At 37.8% G+C, this 27,980-nt stretch overlaps 1 protein-coding gene across 2 annotated transcripts in view; it reads right to left on the reverse strand.

Moving 5' to 3' along the window:
• The window catches only part of LOC129729406 (lachesin), a 533,943-nt gene that overhangs the window by 461,541 nt on the left and 44,422 nt on the right, over positions 1–27,980 (reverse strand). For both annotated transcript variants that reach the window (XM_055687960.1, XM_055687961.1), the window contains one exon: positions 13,721–14,679. In XM_055687960.1, coding sequence (XP_055543935.1) covers positions 13,721–13,835 — 115 coding nt within the window. In that variant the 5' untranslated portion in view covers positions 13,836–14,679. The remainder of the gene's footprint in view (positions 1–13,720; positions 14,680–27,980) is intronic.

Raw genomic sequence — 27,980 nt, forward strand, 5'->3', positions numbered from 1 at the left:
ATGAAAGGTCACAGAGTTGAAGAGAATTAAATCAGTATATTAGTTTAAATTTTGACAAAATTTTGTCATGCTTTTGCTTAATTCACTATGGAAAAATAAAATTTAATAAAAAAAAGAGAATTTTGTAGTTTCAAGCAGAATTCAAACAAACTATAAGAAAATTGAAGCGAAATTCAATTCTTGATTAAAACTCAAATTAAACTGAGACTGGGTCAATTTAAAATCTCTCATAGCCGGCCTTAGGAGTTCTACTCTTCACGATCTACGTCTATTGTAATTATTGTCTTTATTCCGTATTTATATTATTAGCAATCCGTGCTTGCTTTAATCTTACTTTGACGCTTACTCTGCCAAGTATTATACCAATTATAAATCCCTAAAGCAGTTTTAACGGGGCAATTTTATTATAAGAGAGTAAATCTGTCAAGAGGATTGTTGTAAAGTTCAGCGTGAAAGAAAAGGTAAAAGAGAACCTGAAAATGAACCCATGGTAAAGTGCTTCAACATCGAATGACCGGATTCCACTAAAAGTCGAATTCACGATCAGTCGATAGTCAAAGCGGACTATGCTCCCCGCGGTCTCTTTAAAACTAGATCAAATTCGTTTTTGTTTTGGAAAATTAAGAAAAAACTAAGCGTGTGCTTTTATATTATGCAATTTATAAGGTTATCCTTTCCATAAAATGCAAGCACAAACAGAACGCTCTTAGAAATATAGTAAAAAAAATTGCAGATATTGTTTATGTTAGCAAAACGAAAAAAACTGAACCTGACAGGGCGAAAACTGAATAAATAGAACATTAATCTTCTTCTTCTTACATATAAATCCGAAATTCTGCAAATGCTCCTAATGTTTTACGTTACGAATTACGTTGTACAGTGGTGTGAAATTTTGTCATATTGCTCTTAACGATATTACTTCTTCGTTTCTGAGGTAACCATTCTTGTGAATTTTGGGTGCCCCTAGCCACAAACATTTTTTCAGAGACTTAAATGAGTGTTCTCTTAAAAATAACGTTGAAGCGACAAACCCGGTGAGCAATTACTATCCGACACTTTGACGTAAGTTGACGCATTTTTACAATTGACTAGAGGCGCCAAACTACTCAGTATTGGATAAAAAGCTACAGCCTTTCCAGGGCAACTATTTTGAGCTTTAGAGCAGCATTTTCTCACTTCTGTCGACCAGTGTTATCATCATGTTGAATGTCAGAAATTTGGAAATCTTCCAAAAAATTAAGCAGTTCTTGCTGTTTGTTCTAATAAAAATGCAAGTTCATTTAAAAAAAGTTACTGGTCAAAAGTGCCATCAAATGACACAAGTAATGATCGTACGGTGCAATACCTAAGTAAAACGGCGGGTGAGGTAGAACTTTGCTTTTAAAACATTTCTATGTAAGTTTTTTTCCGACTTTGGCAGTGTGAGACCGAGCGTTGTCATGCATTAGAATCACTTTCTTGTGCCTCTGCTCGTATTGTGGCAGTGCTTGGCTTAGTCGCATTAATTGGAATCGGAACCGTTCACACAGTGATTTTTTCAACAGCTCATAGAAACATTTTGTCGCTAGTTACTGTATTGAATACATTCCTCATCACTCGCCACGATGCAATAAAGAAATCCCCTTCCTTTCTGTCCGTTGGAGCAGTTGTTTACAGAACAAACAAAATAAACAGGAAATAAATTGGATCCAAAAACAGTTTGAAAATAATAGAAAATGTTTAATAATATTAAATTAACTAACGTTGATATTCCACTATTCGCGCGCTTAATAATGCTCGTAGAATATTGATAAATGGTACAAAAATAATGACATCTACTAACTACAAGAATATTTCGATTATTTTTTTCAGATTTATAAACACGGGTGAAAAGTTTTGTTTATGAACACATTTGCGTGAGATTCTCTCGTCTCTACGGAATAGTTAGGGCGGGGTATTTAGAATATTTTTTTTATGTACCCAAAATTCTCTGCACTACTAAACGAAATATTTTTATTTCATTAAAAAAAACGCTGTTGGATATGTCGAAAACCTGGTCCATAATGGATTAATAATGGCTGGAGGCAACAAAGCTTGGAGTAGTAAACGTAACAAAGGAACGGTAATTATACCCACAATCACAAATTAGAATAGTCAAGCAACGAATTCTCGACAGTGATATTGCAAATAATTGAAGTGCGGAATACAGCAAAAAACCCGGGCGATATTGCAAATGACCAGTATTTCTGATCGCAATGATGAGTCTATACAGGAATGATACAGAATGATTGGTTCCTTATTGGGAATATTTTTAGGGGGCTACACTTGATAAAAAAACTTCTATACGCATATATCCTAAAGTTGATCTACTCAGAGTTATTCAACTTTAAAGATTCTTGGATATTCTTCCATAAATTGGTTGTTTAAGTGGACTTTACCATTTGGAGCAATTTGATTAGTTTTATTTGAAGGTTAAGAAAATTTTCTACACGCAAAAGTTGAGGTCTTGTACAATCATTGTATCTTCCCGATTCGCACAAATGTTGCACAGAAATCGCACAATAAATGTGTGAAATCCATAACGCAACGTCGAGTGTATTAGTGACTGCTACTCATGGAGCAGTGCAAGCAGTGAACAACAACTTGTGAACTCACTAGATTTATAATACTCGATCGATTTATCTCGATGGATTTGGTCATTAAAAATAACCATTGCATGATTTGCAGAAAAAACGAAACAAAATTCTGTTCACAACATTTTGTAATCAACGCTAGCTTCACCGCAAAACTAGCAAAACCCTCCATTCCTCAAAGCCACAAAAGCGTTGCCGATTTTTTATGGCAACACTTGTAAATTACGAATAATTATTATTTGTCATCCTATGCACGCGCTTTTTTTACAGGCGATGGAGAAATTTCTCTCTCGCTCGTATGATTTCCATGTACGTGCAACGAGACTAGACACATCACATACAATTTGCAGGTTGCTTTTTCGCTTCTCTTTCGGTTCGGATGGCGACGCGCAAGGCGATGTCACGTCGCTTTACGAAATGAGCGAGACACCAGTGCAGTACATACTTGATACCAGTGTTGTTAGTCTCACTCATGCTGTCGGTGCGTGCTTGCTGCTACTCAGGGTAATGCATGAAGAAGAAAGAGTATCTTGAAAGCGTGTGTGCAGAAGAGAGAAATGTAGCATATGTCTCGTTCTCAAGCAGAAAGAAGGAGAACGGTTTTGCTTTTCGCTCGCTTTGCAATGCTGCTTGATACCAGTTGAAATTGTTTTAGTGTAGTAGTTTGGGGCTGCCAAATACATTGAAAAAACGATAGAGCATTAATTGCGTTATGCCCAACACACAATCATTGTACTGGTTTCAAATCACATCAACAATTGCGCTAAAAACGAACAATTTTGTACTGGTTTTACACCATCCAACTTTTGCGTGTACGAGTGGTAGATATACATATCCAATATATAAAATAATATAAAATAAGATATATAAAATAAGACGTTCTAAAAATTTTTTGTGACTGCTCAGCCGAAAGTATAACATAAGTACACATCAAAATACGTTTAAAACAAAACAATATCTGTTTGCTATCGCAACCGCTGTGAAAATTTAGCTGCTATGAGCTATTAAGAAAATAATACGGATAAAATTTTTTGAATTTTTGGATTGCGAACTCGGTACTTGGCACTGTAGATTGCTGAAAATCCTAGGTAGTGACAGAATCGTATTGGACCAGCTCGAGCCGTCACTTTGGTATCGTAGCGCTACAGGAACTTTGTCGAAAAGGATGGAACATACGGAAAATAAGTGGCCGTAGGGCCAAGTACCATCAGAGCGACGCCACAGCAAACGACCTTGGTACCGGCTCTATCGTGCTGGGTAAAATGGAAAGTCGTGTGATCGAACCGCTGGCGATCACAGTAGTTTTGTTCTGTTAATACATGTTCTGTGCAAATTGGCGTATTGTGCAAGCGCACTGCTAAAATCTCGGCAAAAAGTCCACGATAAATTGTTTTTAAACGTGAAATCTTCCAGTTTTGACTGTGGATAATGTCCAGCAAACCTCAACTATAATTCGCGGGGAAGATAGTGGAAGACCAGTCAGAGTAATGGACAAGAAAGGGCTTCGATCTTCATGTCTAAATCATGGTTCAAGTCCAATTAGTTCACTAGACACTAGAAGCAACCCAACGAATTTGCTTTAGTGTCGCCCAGTCGGAGAATTCTTCTGGATTTTGAGTTTCATGGCACACAAAAATAACTGGAGATCGAAGAACTGAAAACAATCGATTATTAGTAGAATCAAGAGGTTCATTCGAAAAGTCGACGTGAAGGCCGTACACCGCTCTTGTTCCGAAATCATTATGAAGCGTCATGATAAAGCCGATTATAAAGCTATCTCAAATACTTATAAATGTTGCAGCATTGGATTTAAGTTATTTTATACCAAAATCTTACAATCAAAAACGATAACTCCAAGCTAGGCTAAATTAGAAACATTGCCTGTTATCAATCTCTCCAACAAGATCAGTTGATCTCTTTTACGCAATAATCAGAAGCTAGGGAGTAAAAAAAAGTTTGGGATTAAGGTGTAGAATCAATCATAATCGAATCGCTATCGGATAGAATACATGCTTTTCAATCATCAATTTTCGCTGTTATATATCGTGGTCATACTGAACAATAAATTTAGTTTCGTGAAGGCCAACTCGTGAGCCATTAAAAATTACGGAACAATTAATTTCTTGCGAAATTTTGAAGCAGCAAGAAAAATCGTTTGTGTACGGGTGAAAGAGAACTTGGTCAAGTTTAACCGGACACAAAACATGGTGACTATGATTTGGAGACGTGTGAAGCGCCAATTACGAAGAGCTGTTTAGTGCCCATGATCCGATGAAGTTTTACCAGAAGCTTAACCCATCCTGCAGAGGTTATGTGTCGCCGGAAGCAATACTTTAATTAACATTTGAATGGCGACACAGGTAATCTGAATTGAAGTGGACGACCGGACACCGGTTTCCGACCTCCAGCGAATCCAGCAGGAGATTCGGAGGCTGAAAAACAACAAAATCACTGGTAAAGACAGCTTGCTGGGTGAGCTTTACAAACATGGTAGTGAAGCACTTGCCAGAACACTCTGTACTAGGTCATCTACAAGATTCGGGAAGAGGAAAAACTACCCGAAGAGTGGATGGAGAGAGTCGTCTACAAGAAGGACGACAAGATGAAATACAGCAACGCGGCCTAGTCTTAAATACTCTCCCAAATTCTATTCAACGTCTATCAACGTCAACCAGAAGGTACGTAGCACAGTGTAATACGTGCTACCTGAATAAATTTTTCTTACTCCGACAGATCCTACAATAATAAGTATAATGAACTCGCACATCATATCTTAATCGATTTTCAGACAGCGTACGATACAGTGAATCGAAACAATCCAGAGCAGATCATGCACAAAAACTTGGAAATCTACCCGGATGAGCGAGAATGGGAATCGAGTGACATGTTATGTGCGTGTCTCAAAGACACTTTCGAGTTCTTTGAGTTAAGCAGAAGATTGAGATAAGATGATGCGGATACAGAAATTGATATCCCGATTTGGACAAAATGCAATTAAAATGAACGCAATGCGGATATTTAAATTTGCGTGAAAGACTTTGAGAGTGATTTTCTGAATTTTAATTCTATTACAAAATTTCCGAAGCTTTGGTTTTACAATATCCGCATGATATTTCCTTATATATGATACAGATGCGGATGCGGATGCAGATGTCAATTTACATGTGGATGTCCCGCATTAACGGATGCAGATGCGGATATCCGTAAACAGTAGCGTAGCGTGACTGGGTGACACCCGGGGCAGAAAATTTGGGTGTTACCCCTCGGTTAGAGAAGGTTTTTCTCGTAACCAATAATTGCAATTTATTAAAAAACTCATCTGCTGACCACATCCACTATAGGTGGATTCCTAGACTAGAAAAGTCTGGTAAAATGTGACTGCTCCTCAATGCGTCGAAAACAAAGTAATCAAACGAGCTTGAGGTGGTTGACAAGTTCGTATATTTGGAGTTGCTGGTTATCCCCGACAGGAACACCAGCGAAGGGATCGAGAAACGCATCCAATGTGGGAATCGTGCCTACTTCGCACTTTGTGAGACTCAGAGACCGAATAGAGTGCGCAGCTAAACGAAATTGAAATCATACAAAACCCTAATTAGACCCCTATACTAACTTAATTAGTGGTCCTCTACGGGACTGAGACGACTACTCTGCTGTCAGATAACTTGAACGCTCTTGGAGTTTTCGAAAGGAAGGTGCTATGGACTATTTACAGTAGAATACAAGAGGAAAGTGGAGAATGATATTGATGCTTGAACCACAAGTTACACGCGCTGTTTGGAGAAAACTCCATCGCACATCTGGTCAAAATCAAAAGATTGCAGTCGACAATCCCAAACAATAGAGACCAAATTCCAGCAAAAATGAGACCAAAAAGGAACCAAAAAGACACAATAAACAAAATTTATGAAGAAGAAATGCAGACTAATATTTAAAAAAAAATTGGTTCGTGATAAAGGATTGTAAATTTCAGGATTGTGTTGTACGGAAAAAGACAATAAAAAAGCTGGAAACAACAATGTTGAACTGTCCCTTCATACAGGGATACTAGTTTTCTACTAAACTCCACAAGAAATGGAAAAAAAATCATTTAGGTGAAGACGAGACCATTTTAAAATAGAGACAACGTTTCTGAAAAAAATACCTTCTAGCATTCCTGGAATAGGTAGACAAATGGAGCAAATTTTATATCTAGAAATGAGCCTGGTTTAGACAGAACAATATGCGAGCCGATGATCCGTGCCTCTTCAGATTGTCTACTTTCAGGGTGAGTGTTTTTAAAGATTGTATATGTTGAACTCGTTTCTGTGTATCAAAATTGGCTTAAATGATAATTCGAAAAAAAAAATTCGATTTCCATTTTCTAAAACAGCTATTTTCCATCCTGAGTCTCAAGTTAACTTCAAGTAACTGCGTACTTTAATTTGCCAAAATAATATCACATCGTTTCGATAGAAGCCAGCCTTCCGAAAGGTTTATGACTTCTCTCAGTGGTACGCTAAAAAACAGCGCTGTAACATCAAAAGAATCAATAATCTCGTTTTCTCTTCGAGGTTTTTAAACTTTCAACAAGGTCTCCTGTGCTTTCAACAGTTTAACTTAGGAGTTTGTTAGCAATTGATTTGGATACCATGACCAACCCTACTTTCAATCTTTCCGTTGTATAAATAATTATTCTCATTTAATCACCAGATTTATGAACTTTTGAAAGAACCTTAATACCTTAATAGAGAAGGGTTTGAAATTTTTTATCACGTTATTTTGCATAATACACTTTAGTTAAGAGTCCTGAACATTGTTAAGAAAGAACTTCGGCTAATTTTAGTAAAAGGTATCAGCATTGAATTTCACCATAAAAAAGTTTTATAATACGTTTCGTCCATTTCAATTTCCTCTTCTTAATGAAAATAGGAGACATCGAGTTTCTAATTCTCATCTCATGACTCACACAACTTTTAATTCACGCGGCAATCAATCGGTGTTCGACGCATTGTTTTCAATGGTGTCTATTCTTCTCAAAATTGGAGTGTTTTGATAAAATAATACCACAACCCATGAGATTTAGTGTTACGTTCAGCGTAATGCAAGTACCGTAAACTTGGGGGGACTTTGATCACCGGGGTGACTTTGATCACTGTACCTCTTTTTTGAAAATGTGGTAAAAAAGCGCTCGTAGTGCTTGGGACTTGTCGTAATCTTCACTGAATGCGTGGATATATGTTCGCATTGCTACTACTCATGCATTTCCTGCTATTTAAGGAGTGTTTTTCATGCTAAAATATTAATTGAAAATAAAGTGTATTTTTGGCGATTTTTGTTGCATGCAAACAATCAGTTCAAGCAGATTCAAAACAACAAGTTGCAATGCGTAAAGTTTTTTTATTTTGTTCCCTGATTAGTTCATAAGATGGACAAATATTATAACAATGCATTTTATTGTTATTTTTGCAAGTTTTTCCTCAAAGGCAATGTTGAGTCCCAATATTCTCCACAGCGTATTACATATTTCATCCTAACAAAAACCCAAGACGTGAAGTAACATGCGAATTTGGCCAATTTCATAAGTCATATTCCTCGTGGACTAGTTTTTGATGATTTTAGACCACCTTCTCTCTCAGTGGATAACAATTCATATATATTCTAAAAATTTTGTATGAATCTTGTACATTCGCCATTATAAACTGTTCACGTAGAATGTGAATGGCCCCCAAATTGCTTTCCATATTTATAAACTCGTTTAAGCCGTTTAAGGCTGTTCAATTTAGTGAAAGTAGCAAAGTGTTACACCAAATTCATCAAAACAATGAAGTGATCAAAGTCACCCCGGAATGATGATTGGTGTAAAATTTTTAGAGCATATTTAAAAACAGCAAAAATGTTGCTAAACTTTCTCATTCAAGCGAAACTTAAATAAACAACAACAGGCGTATGCGGCCGATTTTTGACGATTTAGGAAGTGGACACGAAGCTAATTATATAATCGATTTCTGCGTGAGCCAAGAAACTCTGTTGACCACCAACAGAGTTATAATCATTTCAGACTAGACAAATTTCGTTTCTGGTTCTAGCTTTTTATATCACACCTCTGCAATGCAACTCATTAAAAGACGTAGTTCTACGTCAAAATATACTAAAAATTATGCTTTTTTCATGTGAACAGTAAACAGTTCGTTCAGAGGTCGACTGTGGAGATTTTAATCAGAAGTGTAGTTCTTTAATTCGTCCCGACGTTTCGACCCTTTGTTCGCGTCTTTTTCAAGGGAAACTGATCTAGGGGATTTAATTCAAAATTACATCCAATGAACACTACTTGAATACAAACTTACAATAATTTTGGTCGAACTGAGTCAAGTGATTTGTTTCCTGCTCATTAATCGTTTTCATTAGTCAGTATCAGAAACATTCACGAAACATATCGAAAAACATAATTACAGATGGGTCATCCCAAACGAAGTGTATATGCCACTTGGACACGACCGTCACAGGTTTTGCTCAAAGTTGGGATAATTATTCATCTACTGTTATTTTGAAAATATCCCAAATTTGGTGTCGATTGAAATACCCCCCCCCCCCCTCTGTGGGACCCACCTGTTTATTGGAAAGTCGCGCATTTTTTGTTCAAAATCGCTTTTTTCTTTTTCTTACACTTCATAGACGTAAGATGTCCGAAAAATGATAGATGATTTTTGAAGAAAATAAACCAAGGACTCGAAAACAAATAAAATTTTTGACTGGAAGTGTTACCAGATAAATTATTTTTGTATTTGAAAACTAAATTTACATTTTTCGCCAAATGCAGCCATTTTTATTTTAAATTTGGTAACTTCATCGTGTTTATTGGAAAATTTCACATAAGAAACAACTATATATGAGGCAATATGAGCCAATTTCGAGATATAACATATTTACGAAAATAGTTGTAAATTTCGTAATTATTTTATTTTAAAATTTATAGACGTAGGACACCCGAAAAATAGTGATAGGTGAATTTTGAAGAAAACAAACCAAGAAATCCAGAAAAAAATATTGTTTTTGACAGGGGTGTCGCAAGATAGATAATTTTTGTATTTTTTATTTATTTATTTTCGTCAAGCAAATGTAGACGACAGTTATAATAATACAATGTTTTCTTATATTCTATACATTATATCCAGTAGTTAGTCGTTTTTTTATTTGATTTCTGCCCATAGTGATATCGATATTTTCGCAGTGCTGATTATAGTGACGCATCATACGATTTATTGGGCCATGTTTTGAGTAGTTAGCTCTGTGAGAGTTTTCCGTAAATATTTTACGATTTCTTGATTGACGACTGGGTGCATAAAAATTTAGTTGCGATAATTATTTAGAAGATTGCACGCGTTGAGAAATAATGTCATTGATAAAATAAAGCATTGAAAGTTCGCGGCGTTCTATAAGTGCTTGTATGTCTATAAGCATGCAGCGTGCTTCATATGAAGGAAAGGGAAATGCTGTCCAATTTAGTTTACGAAGCGCGTACAAAAGAAATTGTTTTCGGACAGATTCAATGCCTTCTTCATGTGTTACAATATAGGGATTCCATACAATGCTACAGTATTCCAGAATTGGTCGGATTTAAAAATTAAATTTGCATTTTTCGGCCAATGCAGCTAATTTTATTTTAAATATGTTGGTTTCATCGTATTTCTCGGGAAATTTCACGTAAGAAGTGCCTTCCACCCCATGGTAATATGAGCCAATCTCAACATATAACATTTTTACGAAAAATTAATTACGAAATTCAAACAATTTTCGTAAAAATGCTATATCTCGAGATCGGCTCATTTTACCACGGGGTGATAAGTGTTTCTTACGTAAAATTTTCCAAGAAACACGATAAAACCATCAAATTTAAAATGAAATTAGCTGCATTAGCCGAAAAATGCAAATTTAGTTTTAAAATACAAAAAATCAACTATATGGCAACACTCAAGGTCAAAAATTATATTTTTTCTGGATTCTTTGGTTTATTTTCTTCAAAATTTATTTATCACTATTTTCCGGGTGTCTTAGTCTATCAACTGTAAAAAAAAATTAATTGCGAAGATTACAACTTTTTTCGTAAAAATGTTATATCTCGAGATTGTCTCATATTACTTCGGGATGATAGATCTTTCTTATGTGTAATTTTCCAAGGATCACGATAAAATTAACAAATTTGAAATAAAAACGGCTGCATTTGCCGAAAAATGTAGATTTAGTTTTAAAATACAAAAATAATTTATCTGGCAACCCTTCCGGTCAAAAGTTATATTTTTTCTGGATTTCTTGGTTTATTTTCTTCAAAAATCATCTATCAGTATTCTTCGGACATCTTACGTTTATGAATTGTAAGAAAAGAGATTTTGAACAAAAAAAGTGTGACTTTGCAATAAACAGGGGAGTCCCACAAAGGGGGGGGGGATATTCCAATCGACACCAAATTTGGGATTTTTCCAAAATGACAGTAGATGAATAATTCTCTACCAACTTTGAGCAACATATACGATGGTCGTGTCCAAGTTTGTGCTTTTACGTGGTCATTTCGTATACCAAATTTTCACGAAATCATTGAACAAGTAAACAGAATACGCTTACGTGCTCTTATGGAATCGCCCAGCATTGTATATTTTGTAAGGTTAGCTAGATTTATTCTGAATTTTGTAAAACAAACCATTTTTCACAATGCTTCCATATGCATTTCAAAAGTTACATCGCTGCTCAATTATTCATGAATGAATCACATTATCATGAATGATCGTAGCCGCAGCCCATCGTAATAGATTATCTAGATATTCGCTGTACTTATTTACGTGCAAAATTGGTTACTTAGGTAACCACTGCAGTGCTGTCGATTTATGTCAATTATGTCGGAATAATTTAACTATTTCAGTATGATTTTTTCGTATTATCAGAAACTGATTCGGCAACTTTTGATTTTCTTCAACGCAGTGAAAACAGACGAAAATACATAAAGTTGAAATTCAGGAATTGTAGAAATTCATCTCATCTTCGTCTGATATCGGGTTCGATTCCCGATCGAGTCGAGGATCTTTTCGAGCTGGAAATTTTCTCGACTCAGCACTGGGGCACGGTGTATCGTTATACTTATCCTACACATACAAAATGTGCCAAAAACAATATCGATAACGAATTCTCTCAACTTCTAGTTGATCGAGACCGCTATTAGCCCCAAGGCTAAGCGTGCGATATAAAAAAAAGAAATTCATCTCATATATTTCTGCTAATTCAAGCTTGTTTTTGGAAATTTGAGGTGAACATTTCAAAGATTCAATTATTCTTAGTGTAGTGAGTGATTTTGTTAAGCGATTAAAATAAAAAGTGGTCCGCTAGGGATGAAAAAAACTTTGGTTGGCTGCTGAGCGAGTCCCGTTGTAGCCATATAGAACTATGCGCGGATTTTGTTTTCTGAGGTAGGTAATTGAATTAAATGAGTTGCCCGACGATAACATCAAATTTAGTGCTTTCAAGTGAGTTTTTGAGGATTATACTTTATGAGGAATCTTAAGTGAACTAAGAAGAATTCATTCCATGGATTAGCAGATTGGTTTAGGAAAAAAATATGCGTTTTTCCTGTTTTCAATTGTGTTTTCATGTTGTATGAGATGAATATATGGGCTGAGATCAATAAAGGAGCAGTAATGGAGTAGTATATATTAATTTGGGTATACAAATGTACGGGTTGATTTTCAAGATCTTTTTTTTCAGGTTGAATGTTGGAAAAAAAATTTTATTTGAACTCGTTGCTGTAAATAATAGTTTTAATTCACGGTTATCGTATCCACACTACTCAGTAATATGAAAATTATATTCAATTTCGGTTTTATTTCCTAAGTCCCAAGTTAACTTCAAGTAATAGCGTACTTTAATTTTCCAAAATAATGTCACATCGTTGCGAAGCCTGTTTTCCAAAAGCTAAGGAAAAGCGCTATCACATCAAAAGAAGCCATAATCTTGTTTTCTATTAATTCTCTCCGATGATTTGAAACTTTCGATAGCATCCTTAGCGCTTTTGACGGCTCGACTGGGGAATTTGTTTGGCATCGATTTGGATACCATGACCAACCTTAATTTCAATCGTTTCGTTGATGCCCTCACTGTATAAAAAAATTTTCTATTTCAATTTCCAGATTTATGAATATTTGGAAGACCCATTAGTTACTCTTCGACTAATTCTAGCAGAAGTGTTCTAATGTTATTGAGTTTCACTATAAAGAAGTGATTTATACTATTTGCATTCATTCTTATTTTATCTTCGTAATGCGAAGAGGAGGAATCGGTGTTTTACACTTTCTTAAGAATCGTTATATCTTTGTGGATTTTTTCTATTATTCATGTCTCAAAACTGGAGTCAAACTATACTGCACTTTTACTAATTTTTCGCTTGGTCTGGCTTTTAAAAAAGACTTATTAATGAAACTTGGGTCCATCCCTTTGAAGTCTTCTGAATGGCGTTCCACTTTACTGACAATTTTATAATCCTCAAATTGCAAAGAAAACAATCAAACCGATCCAACTTTGCAACTGTTGGGTAGATTGACAGAAACATGTTCCCACCTTCCCTAGTTGGCTCCACTCGTTTCGTCACACACAGAAACCCAGTGCGAGAGTGGCCTCTAATTCGACCCTTGTTATTCCATATGATGAGTTCCTTCGGGGTTGCTGATGGGGGGCTTCCAGCGGATTATAAGAGTGATGACAGCGATATTGTCGTCCAGTCGAGTCTAGTAGCAAGCAAGTGCAACGTTCGTACTTTTGCAACTGAGAGACGAATTTAAAATGCTCGTCATTGTCAGCTTTCACGTCCGAAACACTGTCGGATTTTAAGTAAACGAACGACACTTGTATTCAGTTGGATCATTTCGGAAGGCCACCCCGTACCAGGAAACGGCAAAAGTCTAATTAGGAAAATGCTGTAATTGGAACATCTAGTGAAAGATCAAGTTAAGCAAGAAGTTATTAACCCCGTATACCTAATACCACCGATATTTTTAGTATAATATTACGCTTTTGCTTTCCCACACGAACACACAAGTGAAGATGCAAAAATGCACCAACTGCCCTCTAATAACAATGCAAGCACTCACCTTTCGCTAATCCCAGCACCGAACAAGCCAGTAGAAATGTTATTTTAATAATCCCCATGTTCCTCGGACTCCACCGGCAGCAGCAGCCGCAGCTTCGTTCCCGCTGACCGCTCATAGCTCCGCTCCGACAAGACGACGAAAGAGCAGGCAGCTTCCCAACCGAGCCGGCGATTGAAGGATGCTGTGGATATTCCTCGACCGGGAAGTATTTTTTCACTTTTGCACCACCAGAACTCCCACCCTAGTGCGGTTCACTGTCGGTAAAATCACCAGAAACACTAACAAACAATGGATGTTTTCCTTTCCCACCAGCAGCAGTAGAGCGCAGCGGACAGCAGATGCCCCACACCGGAATGCTTTGGTAAGCGTAGCACCACGACTCGGCCGGTAAGGTTCTGCAACATCCTCTTCCGGAATTGCTCTCTACACCGACCGTCCAGGCAACCTGTCACCTGCCGGATAGTGCAGTAATTTTTTTCTCCTATTTATTCAACACTCCACTTTTCATAATTTTCCGAGCTGCTCGACGAAAAACTCCGCTTGGCTTTTTACTCACCCGCTTGATATGTTTTTGTTTTCCTTCGTCCATACAGCGCGGGCTCCTGCTGTGACGAACTACGAGATCACGGTACAGGACTAGCGCTAGTTCTAGGGCATAGAGAGCTGCATTATTTTTGCATGACTTTTTTATTTCAGTCTTTTTTATTTCGGCAGTCCTTTTTTCTCCAATTGGTTCAGCGGAAAGCTTGCTGCCGTTGTGACCAAGTGCCGTCAGCCGGATGTTCTCGCTGTTGCCCAGGAATGAATAATTTTCCCGGTCGGCGGCTGCTGGTTCGGTGCCGAGTTTGTGTGTCCATGCGGGATGGTATGCTGCTGCGTTTTTTTTTTTTTGTTAAGTCCGTCGTCCCGGCTGCACTCCAGGGGATTAAGGATAACAATGGCGACGGATGCAATATGTTCTGTGGAAAGTAACAATAATGAAAATTTTAAAACTTGAAGTGGTCGCGGAAGAGAGGAATGTTTTTTTTTGTGTTTTATTCATGGGCAGAATAGACAGTTGATTTTCGGCGAGGCCGCGCACATTAACAGTTTAAATTTTAGTAGAACAGGAAAAGTTTTTCAATCTCCTCCAAACTATTGTTAATAAATGTCGTGGTTTGAGGGTGCACTGCAATGATTTCGAGATGCTTAAAGTACTACTAATATGACGAAAACTAAACAATTTAACAAGTGATGCAAAATTAGTCTAACTATGTTACGAAAAGCAACTTAATTATCCCTTGGAATGCATGGCAACAGACCAAAAATTTACTAAAATATTTAAACAGCCATTTGACGGTAGCGATCAGCTCGAGGAATTTGGATCAAACCTACGGAAAACACTCCTCAAGCCTTGTTGGGAAGGAAACCCATCCTCCTCACGCCCATATTAAGTCAACCTCATTATACGATTTTGTCGCTTGATTGCGTGAAAGAACCACAAACTTGTGCGTGTATCGTGTTCTCGAGAAGCACAGCCCAAAATATACACAACAAACAACTTTCTCCACTCCTCGTAGCCAAACAACATTCCCCAGACAAACAGTTTCCGCCTTGCAGTCGTTCCTTTTCGGGGCGTCCTCGACAGCGAGGGGCTGTCAGGGAAAATCCTCTTAACATCATTTTCTGATAAACAGTCTGTAGGTTTGTATGTATATCTAATTTTCGGCTGCTGCTCGTCGACCGAGAGACTAAGCGTGTTAAAGTGGCTTATTTTCCACTCCCCCCTGAAAAGCAGGGTTTGATCAACACACCAGAACAAATATGTTCGTATGTTAATACTTTAAATACACCAGTCGACCAAAAACGCAGTGAAAATCGAATAAAAAGTAAAAGAATTTGGTGCACTGAATCGATAACCATGCGTCTCCACGTATTTACAAACGATGGAGTCACCTCATGTTTGATTGCTATTCAGACAAATTCACTAAAAAAGTCAACCGAAAAATTTTGTCGACCTGCATGATATTTTTAAACCCACAATTATGTGGCAACTGCGGACAGGCCCCCTCAATCTCTGTCCCACATACGAAAGCCACTCTCTAAGACTATATGCCTCATGAAATTTCCATTCCCCGTCATCTGTGTCTGCTTCCCCACCTAACGCACTTAAAAGGCAGCTGACTGTCGGCATCGTGAAATCGAGTAGGACTTTTTATCGGATGGTCGACTTCCTGCACGCCATGTAATTCCGGAAGCCAGACCACGGTTACGTGCGAATATGATAAGCGTTTAGCACCACTTGCCAGTGAAATCGTCGAATTTGTTAACCGCATAAGATCAGATAGCGTTGCTACCAAATGTTAGGATTATTACTGACAAATTTTTCAACCCTGACATAAAATTAATCATCGTTTGCGTACCTGTAAGCTTCTTCTGCACCCTCACTTGGACGCTCTAATCACTGAAGCATGTATACTTATCACATCTCCTTAGCAAGCGATTTGGCCTATTCGTGGAACCACGAGCACTCAAAAAATCCCAATACGTACGATAATGCTGCCAGATAACTGCCTGTAGAGGCCGGGCAATCGGTACTGATAATGGGAGAGGAGGAAGTAGGAAAAATTCGCTATTTCTGTCGGTTCATCCAATAACGGATCGCTTGGAAGCAAAAAAAAAAAACAATGATTCTGTCTTGCGTTCCGGCCGATTTCGATGGCAGCGGACAGACAACGGATCGTTAGGGAATTGGGACTCCGATTGAAGACACGACGAACGCCCCGACAACCGTAGCGAAGCTGGCTGAACAAAAAAAAAAAAGCACTGAACGGTTGATTGCAAAAGCAATGATTCGTGATTACGACGAATGGGGAAGGATTTGTTTTCTGTCGCTTTGACCGAGCGCCTCCGCGGCCGCTACATGCCAGCTTATGGTGGTATCCGGCAAATTGATGTTTCTGCGTCCCAGAGGGACTGCGGTAGGTTTAACTTTCTCGTTGCAGATCTCATATCACTCTTCGGGGCTGATAAGCAGAGAACGAACAGAAACGGAAGCAAATTTGTGCGTTGCGGTTCACGGTTGGTGGAAGTTACGCGCTAAATAATGATCTCTTGAGTTCATATCGGTTCGGTTGCGTTTCTAAAGCCGGTTATCGTTCGTCAGGACTATGAAGCGTGAAGATTATTCTTGGGTTTTCAATTACCAAATTTATCTTGGGATATAATTTAACAAACGAAACTTTGACACATTCCTAAACCATTCCAGAATATTCTTTCCCACAATATCGGTATTATTGCAATTATTTTACAATGATTTCGAAACACTTCATGTACATATGAAAGCCAAAACAGATTGGAGTCTCATTAAAACAGTTTTTGAAAACATAATAAAAATATTAACACAATTTCGAAATCATATTAGTAACCTCTTTGAATCATTTCATTTTACAAATATGCTAGAATAATTAAAAAGGCATTAGCATAATATTGTCAAGTTTTTAAATCATTTAAAATCTGTACTGGATCCTTTTACATTCATTGCAAAGAATATATTTTTACAAAGAAAATTTTTGAAACTTTCCAGAGTCCGTTCAAAATTTTTTTAGATATTTTTTTCGAAATATTGCAGAGCTATAAAAGATTTTTTTCCAATCTAGATTAATTTTGGAAATAATTTAAAATACATAAGAAACGAAAATTATTAAGGAATCCATCGAGAATAATTTTTGAAACACTTTAGAGAAATTTTTCAGAGATATTAAAATTATTATTGAATTTTGTATGCTTTATTTTTTAATCCTATCAGCTACATTTTAGAATCAATTTGAAATTGTTTTTTAGTTACTGTCGAAGTGTCACCTTTTCGAAATTCGATTTGGGAAATGATTTTCATTTATTTTCAAATACAGAATGTGCCAAAATAATCAAAAAGTCTTTAAGATGGTCAAAAAACGAATCGCAAGCTGCCCAAAAGCGACTTGCCAATAACGGACAATGGCCTTGTTTAGCGTCTTGAAACTGCCATATTTTTAGGTCGGCTCTTGCTCTTCAACATGGCTCAAAGAGAATAATCCATTGGTTTTGCATCTGGTGAATTCGGAAGCCATTGTCGATATAATCTTCGGAACTTTGTTTTTTCATTGCACCTTGTACCGAGTTTTGTTTAAATGCCCATAGTCTGCGACCGAAATGTTTGCCTGCCCGTGGCTTCAGAGCAGCCTTCAAATAACATTCCCGGTAATATGTCGCATTTACTTTGACGCCAGGTTCAATGAAAACAACGGAAGAGTGCCTGTTAAAATTCAAAATCATTCGAGAATTCCTTAACAAATCATTCTTGAATCATTTCAGCATCATCTTAGAATCATTTTGCAAATATCCAGAATAGTTTCAAAATATTTTTGGGATCATTTTGAAATATCTTTGAAATAATTTCAAATCTTTTCGAAAGCATTTTGTAATCATTTTTAAATGATCTCAAAACGATTAAGTGATTTTATTATCATGCGAAATTCATAGCAGATGCATATATATGTATATCATTGTAGTAACAAATAATGTTTTGCCTTTCTCCTAGAAAGGTATAGCAATCACTTGCAAAACCGAAAGTATAAAAGTGCTCCAAAGGGCCGAATGGCATATATCACTCGACTCAGCTCGACGAGCTGAGCATTTTCTGTATGTGTGTGTGTGTGTGTGTGTGTGTGTGTGTATGTGTGTGTATGTGTGTGTGTGTGTGTGTGCAGACTTTTCCTCTCACTCACTTTTCTCAAAGATGGCTGGACCGATTTTCATGAAATTAGTTGCAAATGAAAGGTCTTCTTGTCCCATAAGATCCTATTGAATTTTATTGTAATCGGATTTTTAGTTTAGAGGTTATGTATCAAAATGTAAAAATCATGAAACATCATTATCTCAAAAACCACACAACTGATTTGAACAAAATTAATTTCAAATGAACGAGCTTCCCGAAAAACCCTCAACTTTTGAAATTTATAAAGATTGAACTTGTGGTTCAAAAGTTATGAAAAGAAATGTGTTCTGAAGACTGTTTAATCTGACTCATGTTTCTCAGAGATGGCTGAACCGATTTTCACTAAATTAGTGTGAAATGAGAGGTCTAGCTACCTCATAACACTCTATGGAAGTAAAATTCCAATAATTGGACTGTAACTTTGTCTGTAATGTGTCGAAACGTGAAAATCACGAAACTTCATTATCTCAGAAACTACAAAACCGATTTGATCAATATCATTATCAGATGAGCAGGCTAAGGGTTAACTGATGAATTATGATTGAACACGTGGTTTCAAAGTTTGGCTGCCCTATACGTTCCCATTTTATTTGATTATTTTTTTTTTTTTTATTCTCGCTTATTTTCCGTCAGTCTAGTTCCGCCACTGTTGTGGCCAATCACCGACGCCCAGGGAGGCGACTCCACACCCAGGACCCTAACTCACGACCCGTTTATTAACGGACCGGCGCCAACGGCTTTACTTCCTCATGCGATGGAAGGCGTGATCCCAGAGATTTTTCGCCTCAGAAAATCTCCCGGTGTCGGCTAGGATTGAATCTAGACCAATTATTTGATTATAATCGAACTTAAGCAACCGTTATGTATTAAATTGTTAATAAAACAAATAAAGTCTATTATCTCAAAGACTACATGACTTATTTGAACATTACTAGTGTCATACGAACGAGTCATCTCTCAAACTTACAAATAACAAACCTCATAACAATTTGATATGTGGCTCAAAAGTCATGGAAAAAAAGGAAATTCAAAGACTATTTAAAACTATACCTGCTTTGATCGATATATGTGGCCTCAACACAATTTAAATGTGGTATCGTACTATTTGCACGTTCCAAATTTATTGATTCCTTGCGATGTGTTAAAAGTTTGCAAATGCACGACGAATCGGCCATAGGATATGATCTTAGTCAAAAAACAAATCGTTTGAAATGATTGGGTTTATCGAAATGACAATATCCTCGATTTTTGGCTTCTGTACACCGCCCTAATTCTGAATATATTCATATTGGGTGGTATTCGGTCATTTTCAGCAGATTTGCTGGTATCAATCTGACACCGGAAATACACATATTGGGAGGTATTTAGTTATTTTGGTCGTCTTTAAATTCAAAATGGTGTCCAGGGTCAATGTTTGGTTTCTCTGCATCATCTCGATTACGGAAATATCCATGTTGAGTATTATTTGGTCATTTTCGACTGCTTCCTAAAAGTTGCCATTTAGCAATTCAAGATGGTGCCTGAGGTCAATTGTTAGCTCATTGCATCATTCTAGTTCCAGAGATACTCATATTGGATGGTATTTGGTTACTTTAGGCTGTTTTTCACAAACCGGAAGTCGCCATCTTGGATTTCAAAATGGTATTTAAGATAATTTCTAGCCTCTGAGCGTCATTCTGGTTGAAGAAACACCCATATTGTGTGTTATTCGATAATTTTCGGCTGTTTCCCAGGAACCGGAAGTCGCCAACCTAGAATCCAAAATGGGATGAGTGGCCGATTTCAGCTGCTGTGTATCATTCTAGATCCGGAGATACTCATGTTAGACGGGAATCGGCCATTTTTGGCTGTTTTCCAGTAACCAGAAGTTGCCATCCTACAATTCATAGTGGTGTTCTTGCAACATTCTGGCTCCGGAGATACTCATATTGGGTGGTATTTGGTGCCTGAGGTCGATTATGGAACATATTTGTTACCACTAAAACATTCACCTGACAAATTTGGTTCCATTTAGTTGGTTAGCTCTCGAAATGTGCAGAAATTTGTGTTTATTTGTATGGCATCCCTCCCTTACAAAAGAAGGAGGGGTGTCAAAACATTATGGACATATTTTTTACCCCATTTTACCCATCTACATGCCAAATTCGGTTTCATTTGCTTGGTTTGTTCTTGAGTTGTGCAGAAATTTATGTTTCATTTGTATGGGACCCCTCCCTTCCAGAAAAGGGAGGGGTCTCAAATAGGGATACCATCTGGTCGAAGTTAGAAATCAGGACACCTTTTCTCGGCACAAATTTGACTTAGCCATTCTATTCTTCGATGTATGAACAAATATAACACGTAATATGTGATTTACCCTTTAAAATACAATATAAAACTCTTTTCTTTACTGTACATTGAGTAAATTAATTTTTTTTTTAGTTTTTTTTACGCGTTGATATGTACCTCGTGAAAAGTCGCGGTAATTAAAAAATCACAAGAAGGTTGTATGCAAAGCCACGACCGCAAGGTTGAAGTAGAATACTTTTACAAGAAAGATAACCCGGCTGCTTGCGTGTCAGTCATTTTTTCTAGTAAATAAACGTTGACCGTTAATTGGCAGTATAGTAATTTCTTTTTGTCTGATATTTTGAATGAAGTTCATTGAATCTTTTTTAACTTTGTGCAAATGAGACGTTGAAGTGCTGCCGAATTGTAATATGCACATTTAATACGACATCATTAAACGGGAACGGAACAAAGGCTACGGTTATGCAGAACGCGAATGCTGGCGCGATGCGATTCGCCTTACCGTGGTGAAATGTACAGCTCTTTTTAAGGCGAAGTAGAGCTATACATTTCAACAGATTTCGTCTTGCCGAATCGCATCGCGCCGTTATTTGCGTTCTGCATGACCGTAGCCAAACACTAAGCGACGCCAACACGTAATAATAATCAGAGTATGCATGTAGAGGAAGATAATTAACTTTGAATTATAGCGCAAAACGAGAAAATATTAACTCTTCAATAATCATTTGTGTTCTTCAAATTTCAGTTGTTCAATTTAATATCCGATGAAATGTTTGTTCATTATCTGATGAAGCTCTTATATAGGCCAAATGATGCATTCCCAATTTACTAGGTCCATAACTCTGCCGACCGTGCTTGGGAAAGCGCGGTATAACGACCAATCAGAGGTCGAATTTTGTGTTTTGACAAGGCTCAAGAGTTTTCAATAGTACAATAGTTCGAATGATAAAATTGCAATTTCATGCATTTGGTAGGAATCTTAGAAGATTTTCTAATCGATTGCTGCAAAAACGAAGGAAATCCATCGAAAACTAACCGATTTATTAGCATTTGAAATTTTTCTCACTTTCTTCAGTTTTAGATTTTCATTTCACATCCCTATGTAGCCGAACTTCCTGAGAGAAGTATTCTAATTCAAAATTAAATCTTCATTAATTCATTTGTTGTCCTTATAAGGACAATTGTTCAATTTATCATAGGATGTAGTGTTTATCTTACATCTCTGTGTTACCTTGATAATGAGGACTAAGGCGCACGGTCAACACAATGAGAAAGGTGTTTTCACATTGAAAACTAGACACGGCTTGTTGGCAAATGCATCTACCGCTAATACCACCGCTATCATACGAAAGCGCGTCGTTTCATGTGGGGAATATCAACAACGAAAAATGACGCGTGTCTAAGCATAACCCGAACTGTTTCGCCGTGCTGCTCCCATTTACCTTTACATCGGCCTCAGGGAAGTACCGGCTGCATCTGCATCTACCGCTGAGGCTGTCACTATACTGCTATTGGTACCAAAAGCTATTAACTCTTCAAATAAGTGTTTTATTTGTTCTCAAAAGAACAATTTTTTTAATTCAAAATCGGATTTACGCAATCGCATCTCTGTAATATTACCGACAATAATATTCTTCTGAACAAAATGATACAACTTTCCCATTAGGCCCCTGCCATAATAGACGCGAAAAGCGACGCGAACCGATTCGCTCAACTGTAGGTTAATGTAACACAGAATGCTTGCTTGCGTTGACAAAAATTATTAACTTTCAATGACTTAATTATTATCCTTCAAAAAGGCATTTTGATTTCCAAAATTGGATTTCCTGATGGCAATCTTCATGCTGCCCCAACACGGGGGGAATAATGGCTGTCTGGCGACACACGCTGAGAAAACCGCGCTGCTCCTGAGACGTGGTGACCAACCACAGGGCTAGTGCTGCTGCTGAGGAAGGACGACTGCTGTTGTCGCTGTCTGATGCTACGCTATGCATAGCCATGCCACAGTTGTGGCCGCTATACGCTGGCCTAACTGCTGAGCAACTGCAACACTATCCGTAGCCATGCCACAGTTGTGGCCGCCATTGGTATCCACTGTAACTGCATCTGGTGGCCCTGCTGCTATCGATGGTGACATCCGCTGGAACTGCTACGCCTATCCACAGCCATGCCACAGTTGTGGCCGCTTTCCGCTATCGATGGTACCCACTGCTCGCTCCCGCTGCTGCTAAGGGAGGACTGCTGTCGTCGCTGTTCAGAACTATTATGAGCGGCTCCGGCTGAAACAGGCTCTTATATAGGCCAAATAGCATGTTTTCAATTGCAAGGTATATGATTCTGTCGACCGTGCTTGGAAAGCAAGCATATAACGACCAATCAGGGGTCGAATTTGTTGTTTTGACAAGGCTTGACTATTTTCAATAGTACAATAGTGTGAATAATAAAATTACAATTATCTTATTTTGGGAAGATTCCTAGAAGATTTTCCTATCTATTGCTGCAAAAACGAATGAAATCCATCGAATACTAACCGATATATTACCATTTGAAATTGGACATATTTTTCACTTTTTTCGGTTTTAGATTTTCATTTCACATCCCTATGTAGCTGAACTTCCTGAGAGAAGTATTCTACTTCAAAATCCTTCAATTTAAAAATCCGTGTGAAAAACCCGTTAATTCGGAAATCCACGTAGAAAAACACATAGTAAAAAAGCTAAGTGTATCTCTGACGAGTCACTTCCATCAAACCACTTTAAATTGTTACGCATTAGTAGATATTTTAAAAATTCAACACACGTAAACTGTTTCAACCTAAACTTAACAAATGCCAGATGATCAATGGCCAACGCGTGAAAGATTCTTCTTACTCTACTGAGATTCAACAAATGAAAAAAAAATCGATTGCAGTGAGCGTTGCGACCTAGAATCGAAAACATTTATTGAGCAATTTTCAAAAATTCTGCAAAAAATTTCACAACAAAATTAAATATCTAAAGAAAATCAGGACAAATGCTAAAATATAAAAAATAAATCAGGACGCCCAAATAGAACTTCAAAATCAGGACATGTCCTGCTAAATCAGGACGGATGGTATCCCTAGTCTCAAACTATCATAGGAACCTTTATCGGCAGCAAAAACCCCTACATACAAATTTTCACGTCGATCGGTTCGGTAATTTTCGATCCTATATGGATCAGACAGACAGACCGGATTGCATTTTTATATGTATAGATTACAACATCAATATTTTTTAAGAGTGAATATACATTTATTGGATTGAAGCGTTCATGTAAAACTATTTTTACAAATAAAAGTTTGAATGAGAAAAGCTGGGTCTGACCGCTAGGTGGATTAATTTAGGTTTTTAAATCAGTAATTTTTAAATCATATTAAAATCCACCACTTTGACTAATTATGAATAGCTATAAAATCATTTAATAATAATTATAGAATTATTTTGAAATGTTTTTGTAATCTTTAGATGTTTCAAAATCATCCATACTAATTATTCTTAGATGCTACGCATCAACGAGTGATAGGATGACTCTAGAGTAAAAATGTTTGAGAATTCGTAGGCGAATAAACCCTAGCATCTAGAAAGCTTTAGCAGCTATAATCTCGATGTGGGCGTTGAGCTATTCATCAATGGTCAGCGATTGCCGAGATGGACGCGACACGTTAAAGCGCTTCAGTTTCCATACATATCTTATTGTACTGGTTTTGGACTGGATTACCAGAGCGTGAAGGATATAACCTTGCATTTTGTACTGTTGACACGCGTATCATTATAGTCAAACCAGATCAGCAGAATTTCGATATCTTCCAAAAGGCAGTGTGGTTATTTGGAGACAAAATTCTACCAAACCCTTTCAGGTAGTCGTCGAACGACAGTGTGAAAAAGGAAAGGGGCAGTCACAGATCATTCACGTAGATATTGAATAACAGTGTTTCAAGCACACTGCTTTGGGGCACCCCAAAGCAATTTGAGTTAGCGAGCCCATGTAACGTGCGATTGGATGAACGACAAAATTCAGTTCAAAATTCGCTTTGGCAAACCTATACTTCATTTTTAACTGTTATGTACTCGGCAGGGTACCCGGGTACCTTTTCAGACTTTTTTGCTTTAAAAAACAAGGACAACCTCAACTCAGCTAGCTGAAACTGTTGAAATGCTCCTAACTATTGGAATTGAACCATTTTTCATTATCAGGCAGTTTATAGCAGCAGAAGAGGTCGAACAAGGGGGCTTTGAATTTCTTTACTCCATAAGTACTCGGCAGGGTACCCGGGTACCCACAAAATGAAATGTTTCTTGCTTTTTCATCTTTTAACCGATTTTCGACGTTGGCATGTCAAAAAAATTGAAAATCTGTCTACTTTTAGAATCCGGGACCTACATGAATCTGTGACCATATCTGGTTCCTGTAAATCTGGATCTTCGGGAGCATCTTCCGGTGAGACAAATTAGTACAATTGTCAATAAAACCGAACAACATTGGTGTAAAAATTCATGAAGTCACTCTAGGAATTGATTTTCATTCATTTTGTGTTCATCTGATAAGTTTTCCGAAATGGCCATTTCGGAGTAGATTCCCGAACTTGAACATGGTCCCGAAGATCCGGATTTACGGGAACCATATGGAGCCCAATGACTATTTAGGTCATATACTAAAAAAAGACAAATTTCCCAATCTTTTGACAGGTCACTATCAAAAATCGGTCAAGAATTGAAGAAGTAAGAAGCATTTCATTTTGGTGGGTACCCGGGTACCCTGCCGAGTACTTACGTGTGTTAAAATTGCCGAGTACATAACGGTTAATGACATAGTAGCGAGGCATCAAATGCTTTCGCAAAATCAACGTATATCGCATTGATTTTACTCTTATTTTCCTGTGATAGTGTGGTATCATATTACATCAGATTTGTTGTAGTTGAGCAATAATTCCATGATACCGTGCTGGCTATCAGAAATTAGGGGTGCTCCCACACTGCCTAAGGAACAGAAGAGTAAGAGTGACAGAAGCAATTTCCCAGATTTCCAGGAAGAGAATATAGAGATACAATTGGAGCTGACATTTCTTCGGGGCAATTTTTCAGGAACAGCGGTGTAATCCGCCAATCCCGGACAGGCTTCATCCATTCTCTTGATTTTTACTTATATTTTCTCTATCACCCGTCAAACGCCTGCGAGAAGTAGAAATTCTCTCACACAGAGTGAGTAACTGCCCACATTTACAACAAAAATTTGACAATTTTCAAGCACTTTTACTACACAACAAACACGCGCAGACAGAGATAAGAGTATGTATATGTAAGCTCGCTCTCCTCTATTTGCTACTGATTTTTGTTTTGTTTATGCATGTCCAGTTCTTTTTAAAATGGCGTCGAAACAAGGAGCATTTCGCAACCGCTTCGTACAGTTCGCTATGGAGTGCACAGTAATATAGCTTTAGGCCGGTAATGGGATGAGTTGTTTGCAAAAGTTTCACTGGACTTATGCTCTGTCCAATTGAGTGCGTTTTTTTTTTTTGCTAGAGAAACTATCACTCTTTGCTCTCTCAAAAAAACAGTGGCGTTTAGTAGATTAGTTTGTATAGTAGATTTCGCATCCATTTTCGAACACATTTTTCCCTTACAATGGCTACCATGCTTCGTTTGCAAGCACCGATAATGGAATCAAATATTCGAAGCTTGCAGTTTTTTTTTGTAAAATGCTCTATAACATTGAAATTTCAGATAGAAACACTTTTTGTGCCCAATATTTGTAATAAGGTTGCATGTTTGGTTGCTGTTTTTGCATTATGATCGGACAAGTTTACTTCTGAGATTTCACCGCTTCACAATTCTTGTGAATGTTTTTGTTAGAAAAACTATTTTCCTTGTAATTTCGGACAATAAATTAAATTATCTGCATAAAAAAACTTGAATTCAAATGAATCTGAAATGCAAAGTATGTTACGATTATGATACATATTTTGTTCCGATTATGATTGACCCTTTTCCGGTTATGATATTAATTCTAAAAATTTATCAAATTTTAGATAGAATGATATATTAAAATTAATTCACGTCGAAATGCCTATAAAATAACTAGGCAATTTGTTAACGATTTTATATGATATCAATGGAGAAAATGTGATATGAAAACATATGTACCATTCATTTCATTTCATTTTTATGGCATTCCGTCATGACATGGCCTGATAAACAAAGTTTCTCCAATTCAGTCGGTCTTTGGCTGCTGCTCTTCAATCCCTGGACACCGTGTCCTCTCCGCCAGATCTCGCTCCACCTGGTCTACTCGTCTTGCTCGCTGCGCCCTTGGTCGTCTTCTTCCTGCTGGATTCGAGGCAAACACCATCTTCGCAGGGTAGTAGTCCGGCATACTTACAACGTGTCCTGCCCAGCGTATCCGTCCAGCTTTGGCCACCTTTAGAATACTGGGTTCGCCGTAGGGTTGCGCGAGCTCATGGTTCGTCCTCCGTCTCCATATTCCGTTCTCCTGCACGCCGCCAAAGATCGAAAACTCCAAGCATTCGCAGGTCCTCCTCGAGCATTGTCCACGTTTCATGCCTGTAGAGAACAACCGGTTTTATGAACGTTGTGTGTAACCGGTCACTTCTTACGGGGGCCTAGTGTGTTCGATCGCAATAGCTTGTGGAGCCCATAGTAGGCGCGACTTCCGCTGATAATACACCTTCGGATTCCACGGCTGGTATCATTGTCTTCGGTTACCAGTGAGCCAAGATAGACGAACTCGTCGACTACCTCGAACTAATCGCCGTCGATTGTAATGCTACTGCCTAGGTGTTGTCGATCGGTTTCGATTCCGCTGGCTAGCATATACTTCGTTTTAGACGCATTTATCTGCAACCCAATCCTCGCTGCTTCAGGTTTTACTCTGGTGTAGTGTTCTAACACTGCCGCAGTGGTTCTGCCGACAAAGCAAGGCAAACGAATTGACTGGATTTGTTGAAAATGTTGATGTCCGCTCGATTCATTACACCCTGTAGCGCAATATTGAATAGCAGGCAGAAGAGACCATCACCCTGTCGAAGCCCTCTGCGGGATTCAAATGAACCCGACAATCCATTCGAAATCCGCATACAGCACTGCGTCCCATCCACCGTAGCCTTCATCAGTCTAATCAGCTTCCCCGGGAAGCCGTTTTCGTCCATGACCTTCCATAGCTCTTTTCGGCCGATAGTGTCATACGCGGCCTTGAAGTCGA

Source organism: Wyeomyia smithii, chromosome 3, assembly GCF_029784165.1.
Source record: "Wyeomyia smithii strain HCP4-BCI-WySm-NY-G18 chromosome 3, ASM2978416v1, whole genome shotgun sequence".
Taxonomy (NCBI): Eukaryota; Metazoa; Arthropoda; class Insecta; order Diptera; family Culicidae; genus Wyeomyia; species Wyeomyia smithii.